At 45.4% G+C, this 26,222-nt stretch overlaps 2 protein-coding genes across 2 annotated transcripts in view; one reads left to right on the forward strand and one right to left on the reverse strand.

Annotated features, from left to right (window-relative positions):
• The first annotated feature begins 5,771 nt into the window (after window positions 1–5,771).
• The window catches only part of LOC128710091 (uncharacterized), a 43,538-nt gene continuing 23,087 nt past the window's right edge, over window positions 5,772–26,222 (forward strand). The window contains exon 1 of the mRNA XM_053805131.1: window positions 5,772–5,979. Coding sequence (XP_053661106.1) covers window positions 5,772–5,979 — 208 coding nt within the window. The remainder of the gene's footprint in view (window positions 5,980–26,222) is intronic.
• LOC128710090 (pickpocket protein 28-like) lies at window positions 12,869–14,833 on the reverse strand. The gene is made up of 5 exons (XM_053805130.1): window positions 14,670–14,833; window positions 14,347–14,595; window positions 13,810–14,251; window positions 13,578–13,738; window positions 12,869–13,508 (listed from the first exon to the last, which is right to left on the reverse strand). Exons 1-5 carry the CDS (start codon window positions 14,831–14,833, stop codon window positions 12,869–12,871), a joined length of 1,656 nt encoding a protein of 551 aa, XP_053661105.1.

Raw genomic sequence — 26,222 nt, forward strand, 5'->3', positions numbered from 1 at the left:
AAAAGGATGCTTTTCCTGTCCGAGCCGTCTCGTTGTGACGCTGTGAACTGAATTTTGTGGGTGTACAATTTGAAACCACCAAGCGCGCGCAAATTTGATACCAACCTGCATTAGTGTGAAGTGTGCGCCGGAAGAACAGAACAGTTTACAGCGGTGCTTTTGCAAAAAAAAAACAAAAACTTTGTTTTGCCCGCCACGAACCCAATTTCCTATCTTTTTTGTGGTTTTAGGCCAAATGTTACTATGATAATTGTTATTTTGTTGTTTGCATTAGTTGTTACTACAGGTTAGTGGTTTTATTTACACTTAAAAAGTGTACACTATCTCCATTTGACAGTGCTGTCAACTTGACAGCAACGTCAACCGCATATCGTAAACGAGTAAATAAAATGACCATCTAACTTGACAGTTCGTTCATTTTATTTTCCTCACACCAAAACCTCTCATTGTAAATTATTGTTTGGTGTAATGATAAAATTAATTTACCCCTTTTGCATAATGTACGCAGGCAGAAAACACAAATCCAGCAGTCACAAGGAAACACACAAATGGAGGGCTTCCGGCACTGGTAAAACACGAAACGTACACAAAGACCTTCAACAGTGCACTTCACAAAATCGTTTGTTTTCTTCGGCTCTTGTGTTCCGGTTGTTTTTAAGTCGCCAAGGACACTTCTACTTCTACAGCCACACAGTACTTCGCATAAATATTTGCATTTCAATAGCGAAAACATTCACCACGGCAAGCCGCTGTTACGCTTTTTCCGGGCTTCATTTCGGTGCACTTGTTTCATAATTATACGCTTCAAGGGGCTGCACTAGCTCTGGTAGTACTACTTCGAAGTGACCTTCGAGTTTGGCACAACAATTTGCGTGCACACGAAACCCCGAGTGAAGTGAATGATTAACATATTTCAAGTTTTTCGGAGTAGAGCACTCATGGACACCGTTTAGCAAGTGCACGTGGTTTGCATCACGCGTACGTCCTTGAAATTTCGGTGGAATGGAATGCGTTAAGCGAATGCTTTGCTAGGCTAGCAGTGAGGGAAGTGTGCGGATGCAAGTAGTACGTGAAGCGGAGCAACGTTGTTCCGAAGCACTAACCCGGAAATTTGAACTATACTGTATGATCTCGCTAACACTACAGCGCTATTGCCAAGAAGTCGGTCAGCAGTTGAAAATTCGGGACAACGAAAAAAAAAAAACCCTCATTCTCTAGCAACTTATTGACACCACTGAACTTGCACCAGAATTTACCACTTTGCCGGACAGTTTGTGGCGTCTTCCGTGAGTTATGGTTGTCCACCAAAATACTTTCGCAAGAAGTTTATTTCCTCGTCAGTTTGCTGTGGAAAACAACAAACTAAAGATAACTTATTCTTGCGTGAAAAAGTTGGCGAAAGGATTCCCGGCAATGGATTAGAAGTAAACCCTATATTTATTTAATGAGCATAAAGAATGTGAGTAACTTTCTTATAAATTATACCTTCTAAAAGTACTCATAACATCTGTACACATTAAAATATGATTACTTTCTCTCTAATTTTCTCGATAAAAAACAGGCAGGAGTTTTATTTTATCACTATTTAACGCCCAAAGAGTAGGCAATTGGCATAGCATGAGTTTAACGTAGAGGCGTCCCGCTTCGTGAGTTTAGGTGTTCGAATCTCTCCTGGGAGTTATTTCTTTGCATTTATTTCACGCATTGGGGGAGCTGTGCATGAAGTTAGAAAAATAATTCAAACCAATTATGAAAATTTGCACCTGAGGACAATGCGACACACGTTACAAAATGTTGCTCTCGTCCAATGTAATGGGTACAAATCATCTACGTTGTAATTTTTTAATACATTTTAAACGAGGACTACCCAATTCAGCAATTAAATGATTAACAAAAAACCTAACAAACAAACAACTGCTATAATTTACCAAAAGCAATCGAAAATTTGCTACGCCTTTCTTCTTCTGACGCGCTCAAGAAACTTCCCCAATAATATCGCGAACGAAAGACTTTCCATCAAAGTTTGCGCTCCAGCTCTCCCAGCTCCAACCCCGTGAAAGTGTAGGTGCGAGTTGATAAGGGAAATGGAAAATGCAATGAAAATCGAGACAACACAACTTGAAAAACAGCGAAGAAAACTTTGCTTACGAACACGCGTCTCATGTAGCGGTCCATTGTTTGCAAGAATGCGCCGGGTTTTCATCGATCCACTGCCAGCACCAGGAACGCCTGGTCTTTAGATGGGGAGGGAAAGGATAAGCGGATAAACGGCCAGAAAGCGATTGTGCAATGTAAAAGACGAACCTTCCGCACAGTGGGCAGGTGTAACCGACCGATCTAAATAAGTAGCGACTGCCTTTACGTACTATCCAAGACAACCCTCTAAGGCCGTATCACCTGGTCCGGACCGGTTATCGGCTTAAAATTTACCACGCGAAAGATATTGCTCGCGTCGGTTCCGATCTTGCAGCTTGGTGCCGCTGTCACAAACAATTACCGCAGCCCATATACCTGGCCCTGGCAGGTTAAATGTGTCGCGCGACTGGTTCGGTTGAGGCGGAAAATGGCAAAGTTAAACCAACCCAACCCAACCGTGCCCCGTTTACATTGTTGCGACTCAAAGCTGCTGGTACACGATCTGGTGCGATATGAAGCCACTCATACACACACACACCCAAGCACTCTTGCAGATATCGTCTTATAAACTCTGGCACCTTGTCTTGCAGCCGTTACAAAGAAGATTCCTTCCAGACGGGCATGGGATGCTTATCGATTGCAATGGTGCGTTGCTAGCACGTACCCCACACTAAGTGTGCTATTGAATAAGGTGCACCACATAAACCTGTCTTTGGTGCGCACATTCGTAAAACTGGGTCCATTTGGGAGCAGAAGCAAAAAGAAAGTGGGTTAGTTTATTCCAGCAAAAGCGCGACCAGAACCGCAAACTCCACTGCAGAACGAAACATCGCTAAATGACGGGTGCGCACACTGTCTGCTCCATTTTATTATTTTATTCGGTACCATTTGTCTGTATCGCTTCGGTGGGTTCCATTGTTCTGGCCGGGCTGTGGTTGAATCCATCATGCCCAGGAAAGCAAGCGACGAGAAAATGAGGCTGCCTTTCTATTGTTTTCTGACTAATGACGCTAAGTACGTGAATGTATTATTGCACGGTTTTTGTAGGAGATTCCAATTATTTTCTGCAGTACATTACCAGCAGGAGAGTATCTTACTAGTTAGTACAGTGGTTTTGTTAGGCCTTCGTTTGAATAAAAAAATAAGTTGTTGGTTACACTTCGTCTATTTGCAAGAAAGCTTATTTTAAGTAACGTCAATACATAAATGCAGACTCTCACTTAGCACGTTTAAAACGCGGCGTGCCTGAAAGTATGCAATATTAAATATTTTGTTCGCTCATGTACAATAATTGCATGCCTCTAGGCGCAAGAAAAAGATTCAAAATATTGCATGTTGTCAAGTGAATAAATCTAACAGCTGTCCTTTCCATCTCTTCTTTTTTTCAGAAACTACTCAACTTAATCCTCAGACGTGTTACGATGCAAAACCGTTAAAGTTAACGCCTCGTATCGACAACTCTGAACAACATTTCTGTTACTTCAGCTGCAAAATATTTTACATAATCGGTCGTTATTTAAATTAAACACCTGCGACATTTAACAAATAGTAAAAATTCAATCATCTGCGGGCAGAATGACCTACGGCACAGGCCCGATTGAAGGATGGAAGATCAGTAACGACACATTACCCAGGTGTACCCAGTGGGGAAGATGGAAAGATGGCCGAAATTTATTTTTGACCTCCCTTGGAAGCCCCCAGGGGTATTTCACTGATAGGAAAAAAAATCAGATACGCTCCACAAGCAGTCACCTGCACAGATTTGCTTCCTAATAATCACATTCTAGCAAACAACGTGTGAATGAATTATTGTCCCGACGTGATTTCCCCGAGTCCCAGGGCCGAGAATCGGACAGATGTGAAGCAAAATTCATCCCCGTCGGGAGACGGGGCCAAAACACAACGTTCGTTCCTCTCGCCAGGGGACCAGAACTCGGTGTGTTTGTGTGTGTGTATGTGAGTGTGTCTGGTCAGTTCATTAGCTCGATGGTGAAACCAACGCACGTAACCATAACCATGTTTTGCTACCTTTGCTCCGGCACCCACAAGAAGACACACCAGCACCTGTAGGGAGGCCATTTTTACAAACAGCAGCACAAAAAAAAGCACCACATAGAAAGATTCTTCTAGAAGTGAACCTTCATCACCGATTCGGATGTTTCCCTGTTGCGTGTGTCCTCCCGATGGGCAAGAAGTAATTTCAATTTCAACGGAACTTAATTGAATTCGGCGACGCCTACCAGATCCACCGGCTCACCTGGACCCCCACAAACACACACACACACACACACACACACACACAGCTCTATGTGTATATAAGTGTGTGTGGGTTTGTGCAAATGGGTCCAGTTTCCGATCTAATGGAGACCACCCACTGGAGGTCCCACCAGGAAAGTTAACTTTACGAAGAAGCACAGCACAGCAGTATGTGGTGGAGAAAATCAATTTTCCATGCAATTTATTTTAAATTTCGTGTATGCGTGCTTGCGATCTCATCCCCCTTCCTGGAACACCCCCGGCAAACCTGGCGGTGGGTAGCAACGAGAGAAGTGAGCTGATAGTGGAACTAATAGAAACAGGCATCAGCCGAAAGTGAAGCGAATGATAACAAAGCCAAGCAAACCAATTAGCGTTGGTGGCGGTGTGTTTGAGTTTCGCCTTCAACCTGTGCTCTGCGTAATTATCTCAGCCAACGAATGTGTTCTTTTTTTTTTTTTGTAATTTTAAACATGTGCAAACTTCTGTTCACTTAATAGCTCTGCTTGATATTAAATTACGCTATGCAAATGATTGTACAACTAGAAGGGTAATTGCTCGCTGTTAATTTAAACAGATACAACAGCAGAACAAGCTGACGATTAGCATTTTGTAAGGTTTTTGTGGAGATAAAGAAGCGGGTGTCTCATGGGCTAGTGTCATTGCGCTAAGTCTGGTACACCGAGATTTGTAGTTCGAATCTCATGTGAGAGCCTCCCGGAATAAGGCTCCAATCGTTTAATCTCCATTGAAGAGAGAGAGAGAGTAAGAGTCTCAAAATTTCGCTCCTTCAAAATGTCTGATAGAGTTCCATAATTGGTTTAAAATCTCTCTACATTACCCCAATATCTACATACCCCAAATTGATCGGGTGCAGCAGAGGATGGAGAGCGGCAGCCCTGGATCGAGTCTCCTGGAAACATATTGGTGACCAGGCCATGTCAGCACGACGTGCTCAACAATAAGAGCGGGCCAAAGAAGAAGAAGAAGACATTACCCCAATAACTCCAAGTTAGTTTAATGCAATCACTTACTCTCTCTTGACTCATTTGATTTGACATTTCTTCTAGCGCGCGAGCATATAAAATAGCTCAAAAGTGTGTTTTATGAAACATTTAAAGTGACAGGTGGTGGCAACAACAACAACTACCAGACAATGTGCAAACAGTGGTGAGAATGGTGCACTGTTCTCCGTGTGTCATTGTTGGTGATGTGCCCTCCTTGGCATTTGAAAGTGTGCATGTGCAGTCATGAATCTTCTAGGTGTGTTACCGTTTGCCACCGCCAAACGGCACCGAAGTGAACGTGCAGTAAGCCAGTGAGAGCCCAGTGACGGAGGAGGGAGGGAGGCGTGCTCCAAACGTCAAAAAACACACAATATGGCCGCGACGTCAGAAGTGACGTCCTGTGGTCCCGGGAGACCACCACCGTCATCCGCACGAGGGGAGCGAACAGCAGCACCATCGCAACGGGGGAGATCATGGCCGTATCGTTGGATGCAGCTGGGCACTGTTTGGGTGGTGCTGCTTCTAGTGCTGCTCACCGTTGGGCAACTTGGCAGCGTGCACGGCGAGAAAACGAAGACATGTAAGTACTGTCAAGATGGATTCCAAATTCGGTCTAATTTCCTCGAATGGTTTTATCTCAACGATGAATCCGAGTGTCTTAGGTACATCTGTCTCAGCTAAAAAAAGCATTCTGTAGAACACCTCTCGTTATCAGGAACTTGTTTAGTAACTTAATCCACAATTGATTATAAAATAGGCGTAACTTCCGCGAATGGATCACGCTTCGACGAGCGCCAATAAGTGTCTCGCTTGTTTGGACATCTATTTCAGCTGCGATAGACATTTACAAGAATTGCTCTTACTACCAGATTACTAGCTCTTATCGTACAATTCTTCAAAATTGTGCAACAAACTCCGTAGTCGAAATATATTTGTTTCGCCTCAATTTCTAAATGCCTCTATCGTGACGGTGTATCGCCGAGACGTTGGATCAAAGTCGATTAAATAAGTTTAAATTAAAGCCTAGCAAATCTCATCCCCTTCCTCCGGTTTGCACCGGAATTGCATTTCTGTAAACATTGAAAAGTACAACGCGATGCCAAACTCACACCAAACCGGTGCCGGAAACACGCGAAAGCCATTCGATATGGGCCGCGCGCTGGTTTATTGGCGCGCTGGTTTCGTTTTCCGTCTTCCGGCGACGGAGTCGGTCGAAAACCCAGACTGGTACGGTGTCTACGGGGGTCTTTGTACACACATATACGTTGGTGCTCTACCCCTGTGCTAGTCACCTCCAATCACCATCATTACTGCCTTATTATTAGCTGGGCGTGCGACCCAACCCATCGAGCCCCACTGGCATTCATGTCACAGACCAATAAAACATACAAACGCTCCCCTCCCGAAACACGACGGCTGGCAGACATGTATTGGCGTATTGTAGGGCGGCAAGTGGCATCGAATCGTAGTACAAGTCAGCAACAGCAACCTTCATCACTTTTTTGCCGTCCTTAAGTCGTCCGGTATCGTGTGGCGGGCTGCACGGGTGACATTCAGCAAATGCGGAGATGGGGGAGATTTTCTATTCAATGCCTAAGGTGAAGAAACAGTTGTACAGTGGGTCACTTTGTGGTAACGAACTTGCATTGTATGAAAGCTCCACCAATCGTTTGGCGTGCGATAGGGCAACAAAAAAGTTGTCATGAACGGGGTTCTTTTGCGGTTTTCATTTTGGACTCTTCGCTAATTGTTGTTTACTTTTTACATTGTTTTTTTTATTATTTTGAAATTTGTTAACTAGGAAGTGGTGCAAAAATTTAGTTTTTGTTTTTATTTCCAATTTATTATTTAACACGAATTATAGTAAAATATTCGTAAGTGTATTTTTTTATTTTTAGTACAACAAATGTACTAAAAGATAAGCAGGCATTTGAACTACGATTGGCGCTTTGAACGCTCCTATATAAACACGGCGAGAAACAATTTCCAATTTATTTGCATGAGCAAGTTTGCTCAAAGCCCCGGGAAAAAAAAGATTGCACTAAAACAAAGCACAAAAATAAGTAAAAACAATACAAACAAACATCACCTGTTTGTTATTTTTGTTTTTTTGCTGTTGCCTTTTTCCGTCTTTCTTTTCCATGGAAAATAACAACCTTACAACAGCAAATGATCCAATCAAGAATTTAAAAAACACACACACAGCCAAATTCAAAGGCCAAAATTATTCGCTGTAATTTTAACTCTCACCCTGCGCTTTTTCGGCCCCTTGGGCAGTGGATTCGGTGGATTCAACCGACCACAATCCGAACCGGAAGCAGTAACACACAAACGGTATCGAAAGCACGGCGGCACAAGGCGAAGCAATCGGGTGCAATTAAGTGTGCTACAGCAAGCAAAACAAAAGTTTATGTGCCCGGATGTGACGAGGGGGCACACACCGCACAGGAATCACCGGAAAGACACGGCAGCGCTGTAATACGTAATTGAATGTTGGTGTACTTAATTAGCATTCCCCTCCCCACGGCACCGGATGTGGGCGGATGTGTGAAAAGTGGAGTGGACGGAAATGGTGGAAAAGGATTCGAGTGGAAGCCAAATGAGAAACAAAAGCACACGCAAGGAAGCTTTCATTGTGCGAAACATAACCTAACACACCTGTCCCAATTCCGAATGGGGGTTGCGTGTTGCACAGCAACAGCAGGCAGCTGAAGTTGTGAGGCTGCGGAAAGAGACACAGAGAGAGAGAGAGAGAAAGAGCGAGGTTTTATGAAGCTAGTAATCTAGCCATTTCGTGCAAGAGAACCACCTCCAAAGCACGTGTTTATCGCGAACAACTGATACGAGTGAGATTGTACACCTTATAACCTCACTTAATGTTCGATTCGCTGGCGAAACAGTTCGCTTAAGTGCTGCACCATAAATATGTTCTCCAACGGCCGACACGAAAACACGGCCGGCTCGAGATGAATGTCTACCGTCGCATCCTTCGTACCGTTCGTGGCTTGCGGGCAGAAAAGTTCTGGCGCACTCCCTTTCCAGTGAAGTTCTCCCCTCCTTCTCAGAAGTCACTCCGAAGAAGTGAGGAAGAGCAGACCGAAATAGTGTAACCGAACCGGCTTCACTTGTTGATGCTTGGCCCACCGGAGGTTCGGAGGGTTTTTGTTTATTGGGTCGAGCTTTTATTTGTTTATGCATCGCACTAAATCACGGCACCATACCACCTGTACTCAAGGATTTCCGGTGTCCGTTCAATTCAGTCGCTTCAGGAAGCGTTAGATCGTTGCACAAAGTGGCAATAAAGTAATGATGTATTGAGGTGCCTCTATTCCAGAGGCAGATCACGTATCGGTGACCATACCAGAAGCCCATTTCGGTAGCTAATTGTAAACGGTTCTCCAACGACGACCGTACGGTGTACCGGGGAGCAAAGTCTTTTCTCGGTGCAGAAATAAATCTTGTCCCAATGTCGCAGAATGTCTACCTTTTGTACGTGGTTTAGCGCAAAATCGAACTCCCCGTAACCAGAACCTTCCCCCCGCCGGAAGAAGCCACCAGGAAAAACATTACCATTGTCATCATCATCATCATCGCATCCTTATGGTCGCTCATGATGGTCAAGAGTTACCACCGGTACGACCTTATGCAACCAGCACAATAAAAGCACATTTGCCAATTGCGTTCGACAGTCGATAGATTCTACATTTCCGGGTACAAGGTGCTCCGAACGGTTGCACCCATCCCAGGCGAAGGATACAGCTTCGCTTGCCAAGGATTATTCTACCAAAGGGCCAACCATTTTGAAAGTGACTCATCGTTCCGAAAACCCCTTAAAAACATGCCAATGTATGCGTAGTACTTTACCACTCCGGCAAACCTTGCATGTGAAAGTAGGGGACAACTAAGGGAACATCCATTTATTACGTAACGTTAACACGGGGTTAGTATCAACGTTACGATTTGTTGCATAGAGGGCGGGAGGGAGGTTAATCTTTTTGTTACTTAACATACAATAAGACAAAACTTTTTTCCACATCATCATGTATTTATGAAGAATTAACTTAGTTAAGGCATGTTATCTATTCCAAACTCTGTGCTATTTATAATCTTGTTGCTACTAAAAGGTCAAGACTCGCGGTCTAGATATTTTCTGACGTCCACTTGGGTGTTGATTTTTGGATTTTGGCATTTAGTGGTAGATCCAGTTTATATCCAATGTCCCATGTCGACTCTTAAAAAAAAGCAATGCGCTTAAAGAGCTCTAAACAGTCTCAGAACCCTCGCGTGTTTGTGCAATTGCGGTACATGTTTTCAAATCTACTGAAGAATGCCCAAATCGTTGTTTAAAATTATAGAAACAATGCTTTTTCATACATCTAAAGTATTAGCCAATTCATAGAACTACAATTTTTATCATCATTCAAATATCATTCAATATCATTTAATGCCCGGACGCTCATTCTTCAACAAAGGATTGATCCGGATGGGATTCTGTCCCAGTCCTGTCGTGTGAAAACAGACGCCGCTACCAATACACCCCCGAGCCGTTTAGTTAGCCTAGTATTATTAGTCCATTCTTATCAAGCCAATCATATTAACGAAACAGGGGCGGCCTGGTAGCATGATGGTAGCGGCGCCGGTCTTCACACGTACGGACCGGACCAAAATCGCACCCGAACCAATCCCCCGTAGCAATGACTAACTATCCGGCTACGTGGTAAAATAGGTCTTCTTCTTCTTCTTCTTTAACGGCACAACAACCTCAAGAGGTCTAGAGAGGCCTGTCATTTCTCGCTCTCTGTCATTTTATTTAGTCAGTCCTGCGTTCGGGGGATTGGTCTGGATGAGATTTTGGTCCGATCCGTTCGTGTGAAAACCGGTGCGGCTACCATCATGCCACTGAGCCGCTATATAGATTAAAGAAGGTTCTAATACAGTTCCAAATTATTAGCATAGATTGTTCAAGTCTATCTGACGTTAAAAGTTGTAAAAATTAGCGTTACGTAATAATTGACTGAACCCTTAAAGCACCCGGTCACCAACCCGGTGGTGGAATTCTTTCAGAATTGCTACCTCTACAAGGGATACGAGGGGCCCGTTACGTTTACGGTTACGTGCATCTCCCTAAAGGGCTGTATTTTGGCCCCATACTGTTTATCCTCCTTTTACTTCAGCGTGTGTCTGTATGGGAGTGCAATTCCCAGGCCCCGTTGTACCCAAAACCCAACCCGAAAGATGCATCCGTGGGCGTTTGTTTGTTTGTCGTTTGTCGCAAAATGAATCCACCCGATCGCAATGGCAAGATGTGATGGTGTCCGGTTTTTCCTACCCGTGTGGTGAATGGGAGCGAGACCCTCCCTCCCCCCCTCCACCTCCGGGGAGCAAACAATCGTACAAACAACACATGCCGCACCGGCATGTTCTTTCTTGGGCCGTCCCCTGCACCACAACCCCGGGAAACATGTGTGATCTTTCCGGAAGAGTCATTAAACGGATGAAAGGTAACATTCGAGCAGTCCCCTTCACCGGAACTGATACGTATGTACCGGTGCTTGTACCTCGTACCGTGAGGGGCGGTGGGGGGGGATGTGGGTGACCCCGGTGTTGGTACATATCTCGTTTTCCTGGCGGGTTTCGTCTACGTCTATGATGTCATTGTTATGGCACGCAAAAGTAGCGACACCAGTGGACACGAATGGACCCGGTCCCGGGTTGCAGTGCTCGAGAGCGTACCACTGTTGGGTGCTTCTTTGAAAATTGACAGCTTACTCCACTTCGCTCCGTAGTATCTCTCAAAGGGGGGAGGGACTAAGCACTGTGTGTGGGTGTGTGATTCTTCGTGAAGCGTAGATTCGGCAAACAGGACGAATTAATGTTATTTTGGGTGTTTTCCAAAACGAAGACACACCTGGACGTGGGACCGACACCCGGGACACGGCCGTCCTGGATTTGACTCCCGTACGGAGAGGATGCCGTTGATGGTCATTGCAGTGATGACAAGTGTTTTCCGACCCCCCCGCAACACTCCATTCCTGGGCGAGCGAGGTTCATCATTCGATCGCTTTGTACGGACCAGCCCTATTGCAATGTGCTCAAGGCCCGAAGTGCACTAGGGCTGTTCTTTCATCCGGTTGGAAGGATGTGTTCAGCTGTCACACAAAAGCACGAAGACCGTTCCATCGTGCGCATCTACTTTGCGATTGCAACGTAGGTTGCAATCAGCCAAGCACTTGGATTTTCGCTTCAAGCTGGTGTGGCAGCAAGTGAAGCAATGAGAAGGGGGCACTTTAAGAGATAATATAATTATAATGAAAATAAATTTCCCGTTTTTTTTTTTCTCCTGTCGATCCGCACCGGTGGGCGACACACGATGTGGTACGTGGTACCGAATCGGCCAATCGACCCAGATCGAAGAAGGTGCTATCGGTCGTATTGGTGGCGCAGTGCATTCTTTTCCAGTCCTGTTTCCGCGTGAGTGTGTGTGAGAGAAAGAGAACAAATCTAGAGCAAAAGTTTCAAAAGTGTCGATGAAGTTTTGCATCTTCGCTGCAAGCTGAAGATTGGTCCCGTTCCTTTAAGACCAATATGTGCCCGTCGTACGTACGAAGCCACCACCGACGAAGACGAAGATGAACGATTGTGTGTGTTCTCCGGTTGCTGTCCGGGCTCGAGATTGTCTTTGCTGGTGAATGGTCCGCCTTTCATTTGCCACAATCTCACAACCACAGTGTGGCGGAGGGTTACCGTTCATTGTAGTACACCAACCCATCACGTGCAAAAGATCATCAGGGCTGGGGTGCGCTTTCTTTCCCGACCGGTGCAGCATCCCACCGGTGACCGACCGTACCCCCGTGCGGCGAAGCCACAAATGCTTTTCATTTGCATATAAATTAGATAAGAACAGTGCAATTTTCGAATGCAAACCCCGCACCATTTGCGCACGGGGTTCAGCGCCATACCGATCTCGGTCCGCACCGTGAGCGATGCGATGCAAATCAAGGTGCAATGATGTGCGTTTTCCCCGTGACGCCGAAGTTGGAGCACCAGCGTGCTGATGGTGCTGATTCAATTTCAGCATTTCGTTCGAACGCTTTCGCCCGGATTTCGGTGCACCAACTACACGAACAGATTCATCAATTTCAGGCGAAGAATGTTCATCCGCATTTGGGGGGGTGCCTGAGGGGGGGTGGCACACCTGCCGGGGGGTGTGCAACGCTGCTAGCTTCGAGATAATGAACGCTTTGTGCGGCGCGACAGTGACGGGGAACAAAACATGCTCAACGATTGTGAAGCAGAGAAAATATCAAACATTTTATTTCGTCACTCGTACACTCGGTCGGCATCAGCCAAGCTAAGGCGTTGCCTTGATCGTTCGTTTCACTTTCTGTCCCATCAGCTCGAGCCAAGCCTCATCGCACGGGGTTGCTAAATATGCGGCACGACCTGAAACGCCACGGCACCATTACGCATTAAAAGTCCTTCGCCTTTTCCACTATTGGTGGCGGTTCGAAGAAGACGTTCGACTCGCGTCGCTTCGCCCGGTACGCACGCAGTATGGTGAATGGGCGTATCGAGCAGAAGTAGATCAGCTCGACCAAACTGAGCAAACTCACGCCCATGAACAGCCCCAGCAAACCGCCACAGTTGGCGAGGAAGTCGGTCACACCGTACAGCTCGCTGCGCTTCGACGTGATAAACTGTGCCTCCTTGAAGTAGATCGACAGCCGGGCAAACTGGGCCCCTTCATTCTCGCCGAGCGATTGCCGGTAGGCGGCAAACATGCTCTTCCAGTCGAGATCGGCCTGCGAGATTTCGGCGTCGTACTGGACCGAGGTGCAGGCCGGCAGGCAGTTGCACTTCGCCCGATAGTCGTACGATTTGTCCACGATGTACTTGACGTCCTCCTCCAGCAGCTCGTCCTCCGCATCGTTGTAGCACTGGATCTTGCTGGCGCCACAGACCTCCGTCCGCGCGTCCCGCGGCATGGAGAACTTGACGCAGTCGCACCGGTGCAGCGTGTAGTTGGTGATACACTCCAGCTCGCAGTTTTGCTGCGTGTACACCTTGAAGTACTTCAGATGGCGCTCGTGGTTGAAGAAACACTGCCGTCTGCAAGCGAAATCCCACCGGTTAGCGTTGGACATCGGGGAACTGTCGCGATATTGCGACCCTCCTTACCGTTCGGGTGTGTAATCGCGCAATCCGGCCGAGGTGGTAATCATCTGCGGCTTGACTGATATGATCACTTCCTGATGGAGCGGTACGCGATAGTACTGCTTCGATACCTGCGGATATTCACTCGACGTGTGCAGCAAGATCTTAAATCCTTGCACAGGTCCCTTAAGACAAGAAGAAAATGGGGGGTAGATTAATAGCTGCCCGCCGCTTCTCACCGCGGCTTGCATCTTACGCGACAGATAAAGTCCGTATCGCCTTCGAATAGATTCAGCAGCACGTACAGACCGGCCCTGGCACCGGCCCCCAGTACCCTCACCGGGTACGTATTGAGATCGGTGTTTTCCGCATAGCCCTGCTCCAGTGACCACAGTGGGGATTCTCTTTTCTCCGATATGTACTCATAGTCATCGTGCAGCTCGTCCAGCCGCAACATCTCCCCGGCCGACTGTGAGTTGAACGTGAAGCAGATCCCTTCCTCGGTGATTGTTTCCGTGAAGAATTCGTCGCAAAATCCACCCTCGTTGCGCCATTTGCAGAAAAACAGTGCCCGCTGGAGTGGCATCGACACGTTCCGGAGCAGATCTACGCAGCTCGGATCGGTCGTCTGGTTCAGGCTGACACCGTTGAGTATGTGCGCGTCACATACCTGCGCAACCGCACGGAACCGATCGTAGCTAAAACGAGGAAAGAAACCGAAAGGCTCAAGGCACGTTGCCAACACAAACCGCGACACAGGACGAGACACGGTGGAACGAGATGAGTTCTTTACGTTTCGTTGGCTATTTCCTGCCGGTAGGTTTCGTTCATCTGGAAGTACACATCGGTGAAGTTAAGGTACTCGCTGCGTGCCTTCGTTTCCGGACAGATCGTAACGGCCGGGAACGGGATCTGCCACACCGGTGTGGACTTTTCCGCGAAGCTCACAATCACCGGCGTCTGGTCCCATTTGCGATAGATGTTCTGGATCAGCCGGCCACAACCGTACACCGACAGCAGGAAGGTTGCGATCCACCACAGCCTGCAGAAAACAGATCACAGTGCGTGCCATTAGTCCACCGGGTCCGCACCCGAACTCCACCCCCCGACACTCACTTCTCGAACAGGGTTCGTCGCTTGCAGCCAAAGTACTTCACACCGTGCACCGTGCTGTTGGAGCAGTACTCGAGAAAGAGGCTCTTAATGCCGCGCGTAAAATTACGCTTATCCCACGCATTGATTGCTTTCAGCTCGAAATTGCTGACGGAGCGCGAATCCATCTCACACGGTTGCGAGGCACTGGATGCGTACGTACACAACACCGTTCGCCGAACGATAAGCGAAAACCGTGTGCGATGCGGTCCCATTTATACTATCCGCCAAACCACCGGCAATAGCATCATCGTGTACCTGCTGCCAGTCTATTCTGGCGGACGTCTAACCGAGACTGTCACGCCGAATTCCCCGTGGGCTAACACACCTCAAAACGCGCGCGCGCTCGTGCAACAACAACAAAAAACACTCACCTCGTGAGATCATGGCGGGGTCGCTGCCGTAGGTGTAGTACAACGCCACCGCTGCAGGGTTGCTTCTGGGTGGGAACTAAAGCTACTGAAGCCCGGCCCGCTGATGACGGAAGGGAGAGTTTGATGATACCCGGACCTGGAGCACAAACCACAGGGGAGGTGCCTGCTGTCTTCCACGAACGGTGGCATACAGGTGAATGTATGTCAGGGTGTGTTGCCACTAAACCTCTAACCCTCGGGTCACAGTCACAGTACACCTGCTGTGCAGGTCCAGTGGAAGTGTTATCAGTTAAGTTTCAAACACACATATTTTAAACCCAATGCTCACTTATTGCAGGCTCAAAATTTACATCATCCCGAGGAATGGGCGATTGGGTGTTGTCAAAAATTACCTTCACCACATCTCACGCCTGCAAGACGACACACGAAAAATGCGACCTTCAAACATAGTGCTCGGTGCATCCGTAAAACAAAAACACACCGTAGCAGTCAGCATTTTGCGGCACTTTGGTCAATTAATCATCACTTCGCGTCGTTGACAGAGACAGAGCGCTGTGCAAAAGGAGCAGGACGGGGGTGGAAGAAAAAAGCACCCGGCACAAATAAAAACGAACAGTTGACAGCTGGACAAAGCAGATCTGTCACAGCCGAACAGGGAGAACGTTCAATAAATCAACCGCTCGTATTAGCTCTCTTTCGTGCATTCTCCACTTTTATCCCCTTTTTAACTGCCATCACGTCCCCTCGCCCCCCCCCCCCTCCGTCCCGGTTCGCTTTATTAGCAATATTCATCAAAAATAAAACCGTCGCCCAAAACGGTGGGCCCCCGTACGGGCGTACACCGGGCCGTACGCACGTGGATGATTTATTTGATTGATAAATTGTGCAGAGTTTCGGCGTTACTTCCGTTTCGCTGTGGCTATCAGCGTGTGCACTCATGTATGTATATATGTGTATGTGTGCGTAACAAAAACCAAAAAAACACACACACACACAAAATCCCCAATTCTGCGAATGGATTAATTTGAAAGGGCAACAGTGTTGGGTTACATGCTTTATGTTTTTTTTTCTGTTTAACCAGGCTAAGTGAAACCGAGGTGTGCCACACCGCGAGGGAAATTGGCTCTAAAGCGAACAATGACCGACGATGGCATGCGTGTATGGTAATTTATTCACCCTCCGCAACAAACATGTCATTTAATTGTGCACGGGATGAGCGCTTTAAGGTTAGTTTCGATTCGACACGGTGAATTAGTTAAAACGTGGATTAAAAAGCGCTTACAAAAGTAAATACTGCATACATTTAGGCGCAATTGCACGGATGGCTTTAGAAATGGTGCCTAAAGTTATGCATCCCGCATGACACAATTAGCTTGCTGCAGCAGCTTGCGAGTAAGCTGGTTTACTGTTTGTTCACTGACGGAATAGTTACCGAACTGATCTAAAATGGAGATTCAGCACTATAAAATTTTAAATAAAAAATTGAAATTTTAAAATTAAAATTAAAAAATTAATAAATTAAAAAAATTAATTTAAATTTAAAATTTAATTTTAAAAAATAAATTCAATTGAAAAATTGATAAAATTATAATATTAAATTCCATTATTACCGACGGGTATGGGATAGTGAATCGATGCCTTGTGATTGGAATTTTAGAATCATCTACTCCGTATAGACAGTAGATACTCCCAATAGATAGGTAATATACTAGAATGCAGTAATTATAGTTGTATTACGGTGTTTAATGTCCAGTTCGTAAAGTTCTTTTAGGTCGTCCACATGGACAGAGGCGTGGTAGGCCCAAATGGAGATGGCGTTAGCGTGCGTCTCCAGGAAAGGCTAGAATAGTGGATTAGTTAACGACGGCACACCACCGGGCGCGGTTTAGAATTTAGAGACTTCTACAGTAGACTAAAACCTGAAGACCTTGAAGTTGGCCTGATAACTTAGACAATTTTTGTATCCATTGAAAACCCTCCCTAAAACGATCTCCCAACCCATTGAGCTTCAATTTGACGATTTAAAAGCAGCAGTGGTAGGAGATTAATGGTTAAGATCGATGGTAATTCGTGCGGGTTCAATGAACGAGACTCAGCGTAACATGGTTCACCTTTCAAGCGGATTTGGCAATGCAATAAGCTCCCGCCGGTAAGAACACGCGGCCAGCATCCGGATGATGGAAAAGCTCCAATCAAAACGAAAGGTACCAACGAGTTGAAGGTCACACGGGCCTATCGTGCGATATGGCGGGTTGCCTACCCGCAGGGGTTAGGTGTAACGGGGGAAAACAAGGGTAAATAAAAAGGATACCCGAATGAAAATCAAACATTACATCGCTTTCGCTCTGCTCGGTTGCCTGTTTTCCATGTTCCGGATTTTTTGCTGCGTTCGTTCTTTTCCTTTTCGTTAGCCATTTTATTTTTGCCTTACTCCCGGTCTACCGGTTGATGGTGGTGATGCTGTGTGTAAGCATTTTCTTACTGGATACGCTTCTTCTTTTTGATTTCCCAAATTCTACATGAATGTTGGGCAAGTGTACTTGTTTTTTTTTTTTTGGTAAGACTACTTTTCTCTTTTGATTAAAAAATGTCACGACTGACTAACCGTTACGAAACTCGAATCGTTTTAAAGAGAGAAAGAGATAGAACGAACACGAAAGAGGCATGTTGAATGGTTTTGCAAATGAAAGGAATACTGTAAGATGATGTTGACGACGACGGCGATGGTGATGATGGACGAAAAACAGCAAGCGTACGGTCATGCTATTTACTCTTCTCGTTACCGGTGGTGTGGGTGTTTTAAATTATGTACACATTCATGAGACGCAGCAATACTATCACCACCGTTCGGGTTTAGTTGCTTTGCACACACACACAACAACAACAACAACAACAACCCGCATCGAATGTTGCGATTGTTTGAAGGGCCGAATTTTAATTTCCACCTCCCGTCCTGCGCTAAAACGTCCACCGAAGACCGGCTGCATCTGCGTTTAGATTAATAAATTTAATTTTATATTGATGAAATTTTGTACACGGCTGGCTCGTTAGACCCACTTTTGTGCGGTGGCGAAATGAATTAAGATCACAAAAGATCGTACTTCTTTTTTAAATTAAAAAAAACAAACAAAAACCCCTCATTCGGTGGCAGTATCCTTAATTTAATTTGGCACGGATATCCATTTCACGGTTGTTGCTGAGCACTGAGAAGAAGTAGCGTCCAGCCAACAACCAAGAACAAAAAATCAAAGGTGTTTTTTTTTCAACAACCGTTCAAGATTCGCCAAATTGATATTACTACGCAGGCGGTGGTGGTGGTGATGGTTTACCTTGAATCCACGGGATTCCCCCTCACCGCAAGTCAGGCCCATCCCAAACAACGAGCATAATTTTAATATCATGAAACACAAACCCTCCGAGAAGGTAAGCCAAAAACATGCGGGACAACGGAAAAATGGACCGGCGTGGAAATGAAAACCGAAATGGAATGTTCTTTTATTTTCCCGTTCCATCCCGCTCCCGGTTCGTAATTCTTGCGAGGAAAATTCTTCCGGCGTTCTATGACAAACCAAGACACACAAAACGAATGGCGCGGACACAAATGGTAACCGTGACTTGGCGCTCGTGTCCATCGTTTTGGACAGTGGATAAAGGAAAAACTTTTGTTTTATTTTCCCCCTCCCTCCACAAGAACCAAAGTCGTACTACGGCGTTTTCCAAGCCGTTGAACACACTAGCAAATGGGAAGCGAGGGAATGGAAAAGACGAAGCGAGAAAAAATTATTAATGGAAGTTGAAATTAGATTTATCTGCTTACCGCGACAACTCGCAGCATCCGCATTCAGCAGTAAGCTCGGTTTTTTCCAACGGTGGAAACCCATAATCACTTGTTATTATCATCGTCTCAGGCGTGTTGCATTAGCGTTAGGCTGATGGTGTGCCGCTGGAAGGGCTCAAACGCACGTGCAAAGGCAAACATCCCTATCTTGGACCGATCCTGCGCGCTGCTTTCTGCTGACATTCCAGATTAACCATTCGAGGTGTAAATAAATGTCCAGTCCAGTGTGCTTTCGGATCGCTTCATTTCTGGTTAGCGTTACGGAGCGAATAATTACGTTGAGTCAAAAACCATATTATTCTTATCGAAGTAGTCCGTGAAAATGATTACCCTGCTAAACGGCATGTGTTACACGTGATGGAGACGCCTGGTCGATGTTGGAGACTTTTTTAGATGGAGACGCCTGGTTGTTGATGGAGACCACATCGATGGAGACGCCTGGTTGTTGATGGAGACCATACCGATGGAGACGCCTGGTCATTTACAAAAAGAGGAAAATTAAGTAATAATTCGATACAAACTGCTTCTTTTTCTCATCACGCTGGACGAGCAACTCAATCAATGGTGTTTTATCTTATTTCCCACTACCCGGTTCACGCTCTACAATATGCGTCCTCATTATTGTGTTCACGTGCAACGCGGTTTCTGCTGGTCCTACCCACACCCTCCGCCTTGTATTCATCTGAATCACTACAAAATGGTTAACAAATTACCCTTTTACCCATAAAAATCCACTTTGTTACCGGTGGTTTTCAAATTATCGAGTCGCTTCTTTCGTGCCAACTCTCCTCCTGTTCGGAGTGGTTTTGTGTATCTATACGTGTGTGTGTGTGTGGGTTTGTGTGCAGCTTGTAGCACCCCGAGCAATATATTACATTCTCATCATGCAAAAACTGATTAATGCTTTCAGCGTCGTAAGACCGGGCAACCACTACCGCTAGACGGAGCTACTGTAACAGGCACAAGAACAGCGAAATAAAAACAATGTTACCACCGCTTCGCGACACTCACGCACAGTGGCCTTTCCGTGTGCGGTAGGAAAATTAGTATCGAGTAATTTTGCTTTCGTTTTTTTTTTTTTTGCTTCTTCTACCTTCACAAATTGTTTCACCCACAGACTTTCTTTTCTCTCCCTTCTTCGGTGTCTGTTCACTGGTGTTTTGCTTCGGTTTGGAGGGGGGCGAGTGCGCGTATGTTTTTGAAATGAACTTTTAAGCTACCCACACACACACCGCCACCGGTGGTGTTTTGCCATTTTGGTTCGGGTCAATAGCTTGATGAATGAATGGGCTTAACATTAATATTGATAAGCCTTCACGTTCGCAAAAGGTACAGCAAAGTATAAAGGGAACCGGTGGGCGGTTCCATGGGCAAAAAAAAGGCAAACCTCGGACAGCCTTAAACGAAACGGGAATGGACATAATTTGCATTATTTTGGCTGCTGGCGATGGGCCGTACGGTGTAAAGGAAAGCTTTTATGAAAGTTTCTTTGTACAAACTGTTGCAAATAAAAAACAACAACTTGCTTCTGTAATTAAAATGTTATGATTTTCTTTGTGTGTCAAGCTGTTTCATTGCATTAGTAAACATGTTTTCCGTCTCGCGGTTGCTTTACAACAGTGCATTGGGCGATTTAACTTGCTAACTATTATTCTATATTTAAATGTTCTGTAAACTCTATACGAATATTGAAAAATTATGCATCTTTAGTCGATTTTTCGTCTTTATTCTTCGGTGGAAACTAACTTTCCTCACGGTCTTGAATGGTACCAAACATTTGGCGCAGTTTCAACACCTTCCCAAGCACACGATCCGGTCGGATATTACATTCATGAAAGCACACACTTTAATCGAACGCATCGACCATTCCGTACCCCAGGCAGCTGGCGGTGCTGCAACGTCTGTTTACAACAGCAAAACGGGCGCACTAAATTTAACTTCCGACCGTTAATTGGTACCGACGGGTTTCGAGCTGTACCAGCGGCACGGTAAATGGCAGCCCGGAAAACGCATTCGCCCCGCCGCCCCCCCTCCCAAAAACCCGTGCGCGCGCTATACCGAACCGAAGTAATAATAACAGTAATAAACCAAGTTGCGAACAATTGCGAAACTTCATTCGGCCGTTTAAATTTATCGTCTTTCCGGTTCTGCCTTGGACTGGGTTATGGCGGGGCCCGCAATTGAGCGCAAAACAGTTCGAGCAAAATGGCGAAATGGCGCACCCAGATTTGGCCGTTGTTTGTTCTATTCCTCGAGCAGTTTCTTCAGGTTCACAATTCGAAATTGTTCCGAAGGAATGCATACATGTACTAAACACCAAAAAAAAAAAACTGCGAGAAACATTAAACACGGCCAACAATCGGTTGGCAATAATTATTGCAAATCATTTCCACGACTCAACTTCCGTTTCCCACCATAAGGGGGCAGCATACAAGTAATGAGCGAAAAACAAAACAAAAATATAACGTTTAAAATTTATTGACAACGTTCGGTGCGATTGTTAAAGAGCAGAAGCAAAGGCGATACACATCTGTACCCGGTTCGACACATACACACAATCCGCCACCCGACCGGATAGAATCGAGGTCAGTACAATGCACTTAAATAAAGTGTTTTATTTCTACCGATTTTTTGTCGCTTTCCTCACACGAGTCCCGTCCCTTTATCGCTACAGATACAGCCACATAAGCACACGGGAATGGCAAGAGTTAAGCGCATTTTATTGCCATCTCATTTGGCACTTTAGTACGGCGAAGGAGCAAAACACAAATAATAAAATGAAGAAAAAGCAGGAAACGGAGGGTGAAAAGGAAATGCTGAGCCACTTAAAGCTAATGTGTTTTCAATTTACATTTCAATTTAACATGAAAATTGCCTGCGGCAAAACATTACAATCATTAACCTCCATCTCCGGGTTGCCCGGGGTTAATGGTCTGTGTGTGTCAAACGGTTAAAAGCGAATAGTTTCCTTAGTTAAATGGTAATTAACGAGAGTGAAGAATAATGCTGTAAAAAATACCACTCAAATATTCTGTTTTGATTGAAGTGCTATTCGTTTCCTATTTGTAAAGTTGCATCGTTTGCTTCATTTTCATCGTCCCAACAACGAGACGTATCGCACAAAAATAAAGAGCAACCAAGTTTCGCCACCCTCCGCCCCGGTGTTTTGTGCAAGCGAAGGAAATTGTGGATTGAACCATTGTCAACACGTTCGATACACTTAATTTTATCGCTTACGCTTTGCCATCGAAAAAGGCACTTTTCTTCTGTCACACAGCAGTTAACTGCTGCAGACAAAGCAAATCACGTATTTGATGTATCGTTTGTGTCGGTTTCAAGTGAGGTAGCAAATCAAATTGACTCACCGATCCGATAGAGCGACCTTTTAAAACGTTACAATGTGCAAATTGGGCTAACTGACAGGGTTGAAATTGAAGCCACGAGCTCGTGGGCGCCCAAAGTTATACTATACCGCGCGTACATTGAGATGTCAATATCAATTGCGGTTACTGAGACCACTCTCGTTGCACCGGATGTTATGCCTGAATGTATGCAATCCGCACGACAAGCTGTGTTATATTTGTATGGCGAATGATTTAATACACCTGTTGTGATAGGCTAAATTTTTTTTTTGGCCTGAAAGTATGCAATCCGTACGACCAAATGTGTGTTTTATATGATTATTTTTATATGATATGTGTTGAATGATTTTATACACCTTTCTTTTGCATTTGGTTACATACGGTAGCCGGCAGCAAACTATGTGGAATTTGTAACCTGTGAGTGAAAATTTTCCCCATGTTCCGCATAGCATTACTCCATCGCCGATATCCAACGGACCGCTCTAAAATTCGTCCCCCGGCTTCTACGGCGATCGGTATGAATCCATCCCGGCGGTGTACAAATCCTGCCGAAATCGGGCAACGAAAATGGCGAAGTGAAAACATATTTTCGGTACCGAAGAATTCCATTGGTTCCCGGTTCGGTTTTTCGGTTGTCGTGTACTCATTCATGTCATTCAGGGTTGTCATTCCTGGGCGGCTGAGGAGTACGAAGGGTGGGAATGAAATGAAGCAATCATGCCCCAAAACCGTTGAACCAGACGGTGAAGATTGATGCCAAGGGGATTAGTTTGGCTGCTGGGGGAATGAATTTTCCACCGCACTAGTTTGCATTTTTCGCCGGGTGATTTTTTTTAAAGAGACTACCGAAATCCTTGCATTACAGTGAACAAATAGCAGCGTATTAGTAACAATTATCTGACTTTTGACAGAGTAGAGTTCATTTTGTTGAAGTTACGTCTATACGTTTAACACGCTTTCTCTACATATTTATACTTTTTGCAACATATTAATAAAAGAAAATTTAGTGTTGGGTTTGTTACACTGATTCAACATCATAAATGCTTATCCCAAATATGTACCTTCTCCTACGCGAGAGCTGCTTTGCCTCATGCAAGCATAAATCTGTCACTACTTCCCTTTTCACTTAGTCTCAGGCTCACCCGAAGTGTTTACTCTTTACTCTTTTTATTATGATGTAGACATTTCAGCTACGAAAACACCAGTCTTTTCCAATGGCGGCTCTACGCCGCTGTGACACGTCGTGGACATGCTGTGAAAATGCAATATCTTTGGATTTTATACGTCCCGCGTGGACGAATGACGAATAAATCCGAAGTGTAAGAGCCTGTACACTGCACACGGGGGGATGGGGACCACACAGGCAAGAAAACAAACTTGCCAGCCTTCTTTATTAGTTATTTGAGTTGTGTTTATATCCATCGGGTGCTCGGCTTCAGCATCTTCACACCGACACCATTTTTTTTTTTACTTTCGTTGACCAACGTTAGGCTAGCGCGCCCCTTCACGCCAAGGAACCAGCGTTTTTATGATGAACGTTCGTGTTTTTTTTTTATTCCTCTTCCTCATAGTGATAACCATTCGTTCATTCATTTGTGAGAATGAAATGGGCGTCTTTTTATGGGGTTTCATCACAACCGATACCAACGCATCCGCCGCTTCCTTTTCAAGGGTTCGAGAGCGCATTATTCCGTTTGACGGCCGTAGATCCGTCTTCAAACCACCGGGTCCGAAAAGTGGCTCGATTTTCTTTTTGCGGCAGGCCCCGGCAAACCCAGCGTGTTTTTTTTTTGCTGGTGCTTGTCTTGTGCGAGTTTGTATCTCGAGTGCTTCAAAGCCAGCGGATGGCGAAAACTTGTTGAATGGGAAATGGGCGAATGGGATATCTTTTCTGCGGAGGTTTTACTCGAGGATGTGCGCAAAACTTGAAAGCGCGAACATCTTCTTTTCTTTTTGCTGTGCGCTTGTTTGTTCGGTTCCCCCGTTGCCCGGTTCCAGCCCGGCCGTAGGGACATTCCAACCTTCGCGTGGGCGCGTCTGTTGGTTGCCTTTGTGAGCTGGCTTTTCGTTGCAAGATTTACACTCACCAGTGGTCAGGAAACGACCTGGGATAAGAATTCGGGAAGCTTGCCTCGGTTTCTTTTCCCCCATTTTCAATTTATCCTTGGTGAGTGTTTTTTTTTTCTTCCCATCAAGTTTCCTTTCCTTCGCGCTAAAGACGCCGGATTTTTTCTAGCGCTCTAAAATGTGCTTTTTTCTTATGCGTGGAAAAAATCCAAAATCTTCACCAGCAAGCTGCTTCGCGTTATAAAAAAGAGGAAGTTTTATTTTTATTTTTCATACCTCACCGTATCTACGAAGAAACAGCGCAGGCCTGCCGCTTACTGTGCTGTGCCACCGTAAAGCGCCCGTATACGTATAATTACGCCATGTTTTGTTTCAATTAAAACTCAAGATTAACGTTTGGGAGCACTCAATCGACAACATCAAACATACACATACACCAGGTTCGTCATCTGAGTAACGTACAAAAAATAGAAAAAACTACAAATAATAATAATATTATAATGTTGATGAACATGTTGATAATATTAATATTCTCTTCAATTGATGCATGGTTACTGCTGCAATATTATTTTAATACAAATACGATTTATTCAAAATTAAAACTTATCAAACTAACAATGGTCCGTTTAATAAGTGGCTCAAACATCGATTTGACCCTAGCACGCCTATTACGCCTACATGTATGCAACAAATTGCACGAACACGTGGTAGGCGCCTCCTAATGTTTTGTCATTTTTTTCTACGCTACTTTGTCGAGCAAGGGATGGAATTTTGGGGCACAGCAATCCGGGCAGTTGCGAAACGCACCGAACAGGGGCTTCTGCTCCGCATGGGACCAGTAGGTTGTAAGAGTGGCATTTCGTTCGCAGGCCTGATGCTTAGAGTGCGTGGAATGCTTGCCTTCCTTCGAGCTCGTTGCTGAAACATTTGCAGAAAATGTGTCCTGTTAGAATGCTCTCAATGTTTCTCGTTCTTACTCACAACCAAAGCGTACGGTATCGTGCTTTAGTGTCACGTCAGCCGGATGAGTAATCCAGAAATTCCTGATAGGCAAGATTGAATAAAACATGCAGCTTGAAGAGTTGACATTCGCTATCTCCTGTCTTGCCATCACTCGCTCTCTCTCTCTCTCTCTCTCTTTCTTTTTTGTCTCCTCGCTCTTCGACCATTTTTTCAGTGGAGGTCAAAAAGGTTTTCTAAACCAGCCCAACGCCCGGAACTGCTGAAACTCCCCACACACACACACAGCCCCGTACACATCACGACCACATTCCACAGCATAAGGGAGTTGGGCACGGAGAACCTAGCTTTACCTCGGGAGTTATACCGTATCGTCGGAAATTCCGTGGATTTTACGCTGCGTTTCTTCCTGCTGCTGCCTCCCGGCAGATAAAACCCCCCGGCGGAACACGCGAAAGGATTACAGTTAACGAAGTGGAAGATTCCAAGGCTGCCACAGGAAAGCCACTTCAGCCCAGCGAGCAAAGGTTCACTTCCGAAAGTAGCTTAGAGTAGCGATGTTTTGTGTCTAAGGTTGCTTTTTTTCTTTATTCCTCTGCCGGAACCCGATAACACAGACAAAGTCCCCGCTAAAGCACACATTCATATGCAGAATATTGTTGTCTGTTTATCATTTCGATGTCTTTTCCTGCAAGAGATATGCATTCCGCTAGGGGGCGCTTACACGTTGTCGAGGCACCAACTCCCAAAAGGCAAGTGGTAGAATCTCCATTTTCAAATAACCCGAACGAAACAAAAAACGAAAGACAAGTTGTTAGCACAGGGGGTGGAGTGGGGGTACGGGGGAAGCAAAAGAAAAACCTTCCGAAAAAGAAAGCAAATGGAGAGAGAGAGAAAAAAAAACTATCGAACTTGC

Source organism: Anopheles marshallii, chromosome 2 (assembly GCF_943734725.1).
Source record: "Anopheles marshallii chromosome 2, idAnoMarsDA_429_01, whole genome shotgun sequence".
NCBI classification, from domain to species: domain Eukaryota; kingdom Metazoa; phylum Arthropoda; class Insecta; order Diptera; family Culicidae; genus Anopheles; species Anopheles marshallii.

Bases quoted from the DNA above. Each gene is read 5' to 3' on its own strand.
- LOC128710090 (XM_053805130.1), bottom strand. From the start codon at position 14,833: ATGGATTCGCGCTCCGTCAGCAATTTCGAGCTGAAAGCAATCAATGCG. The intron at 14,596-14,669 runs GTGAGTGTCGGG...TGTTTTCTGCAG, and splicing joins CGACGAACCCTGTTCGAGAA to GCTGTGGTGGATCGCAACCT. The intron at 14,252-14,346 runs GTAAAGAACTCA...TCCTCGTTTTAG, and splicing joins CAGGAAATAGCCAACGAAAC to CTACGATCGGTTCCGTGCGG.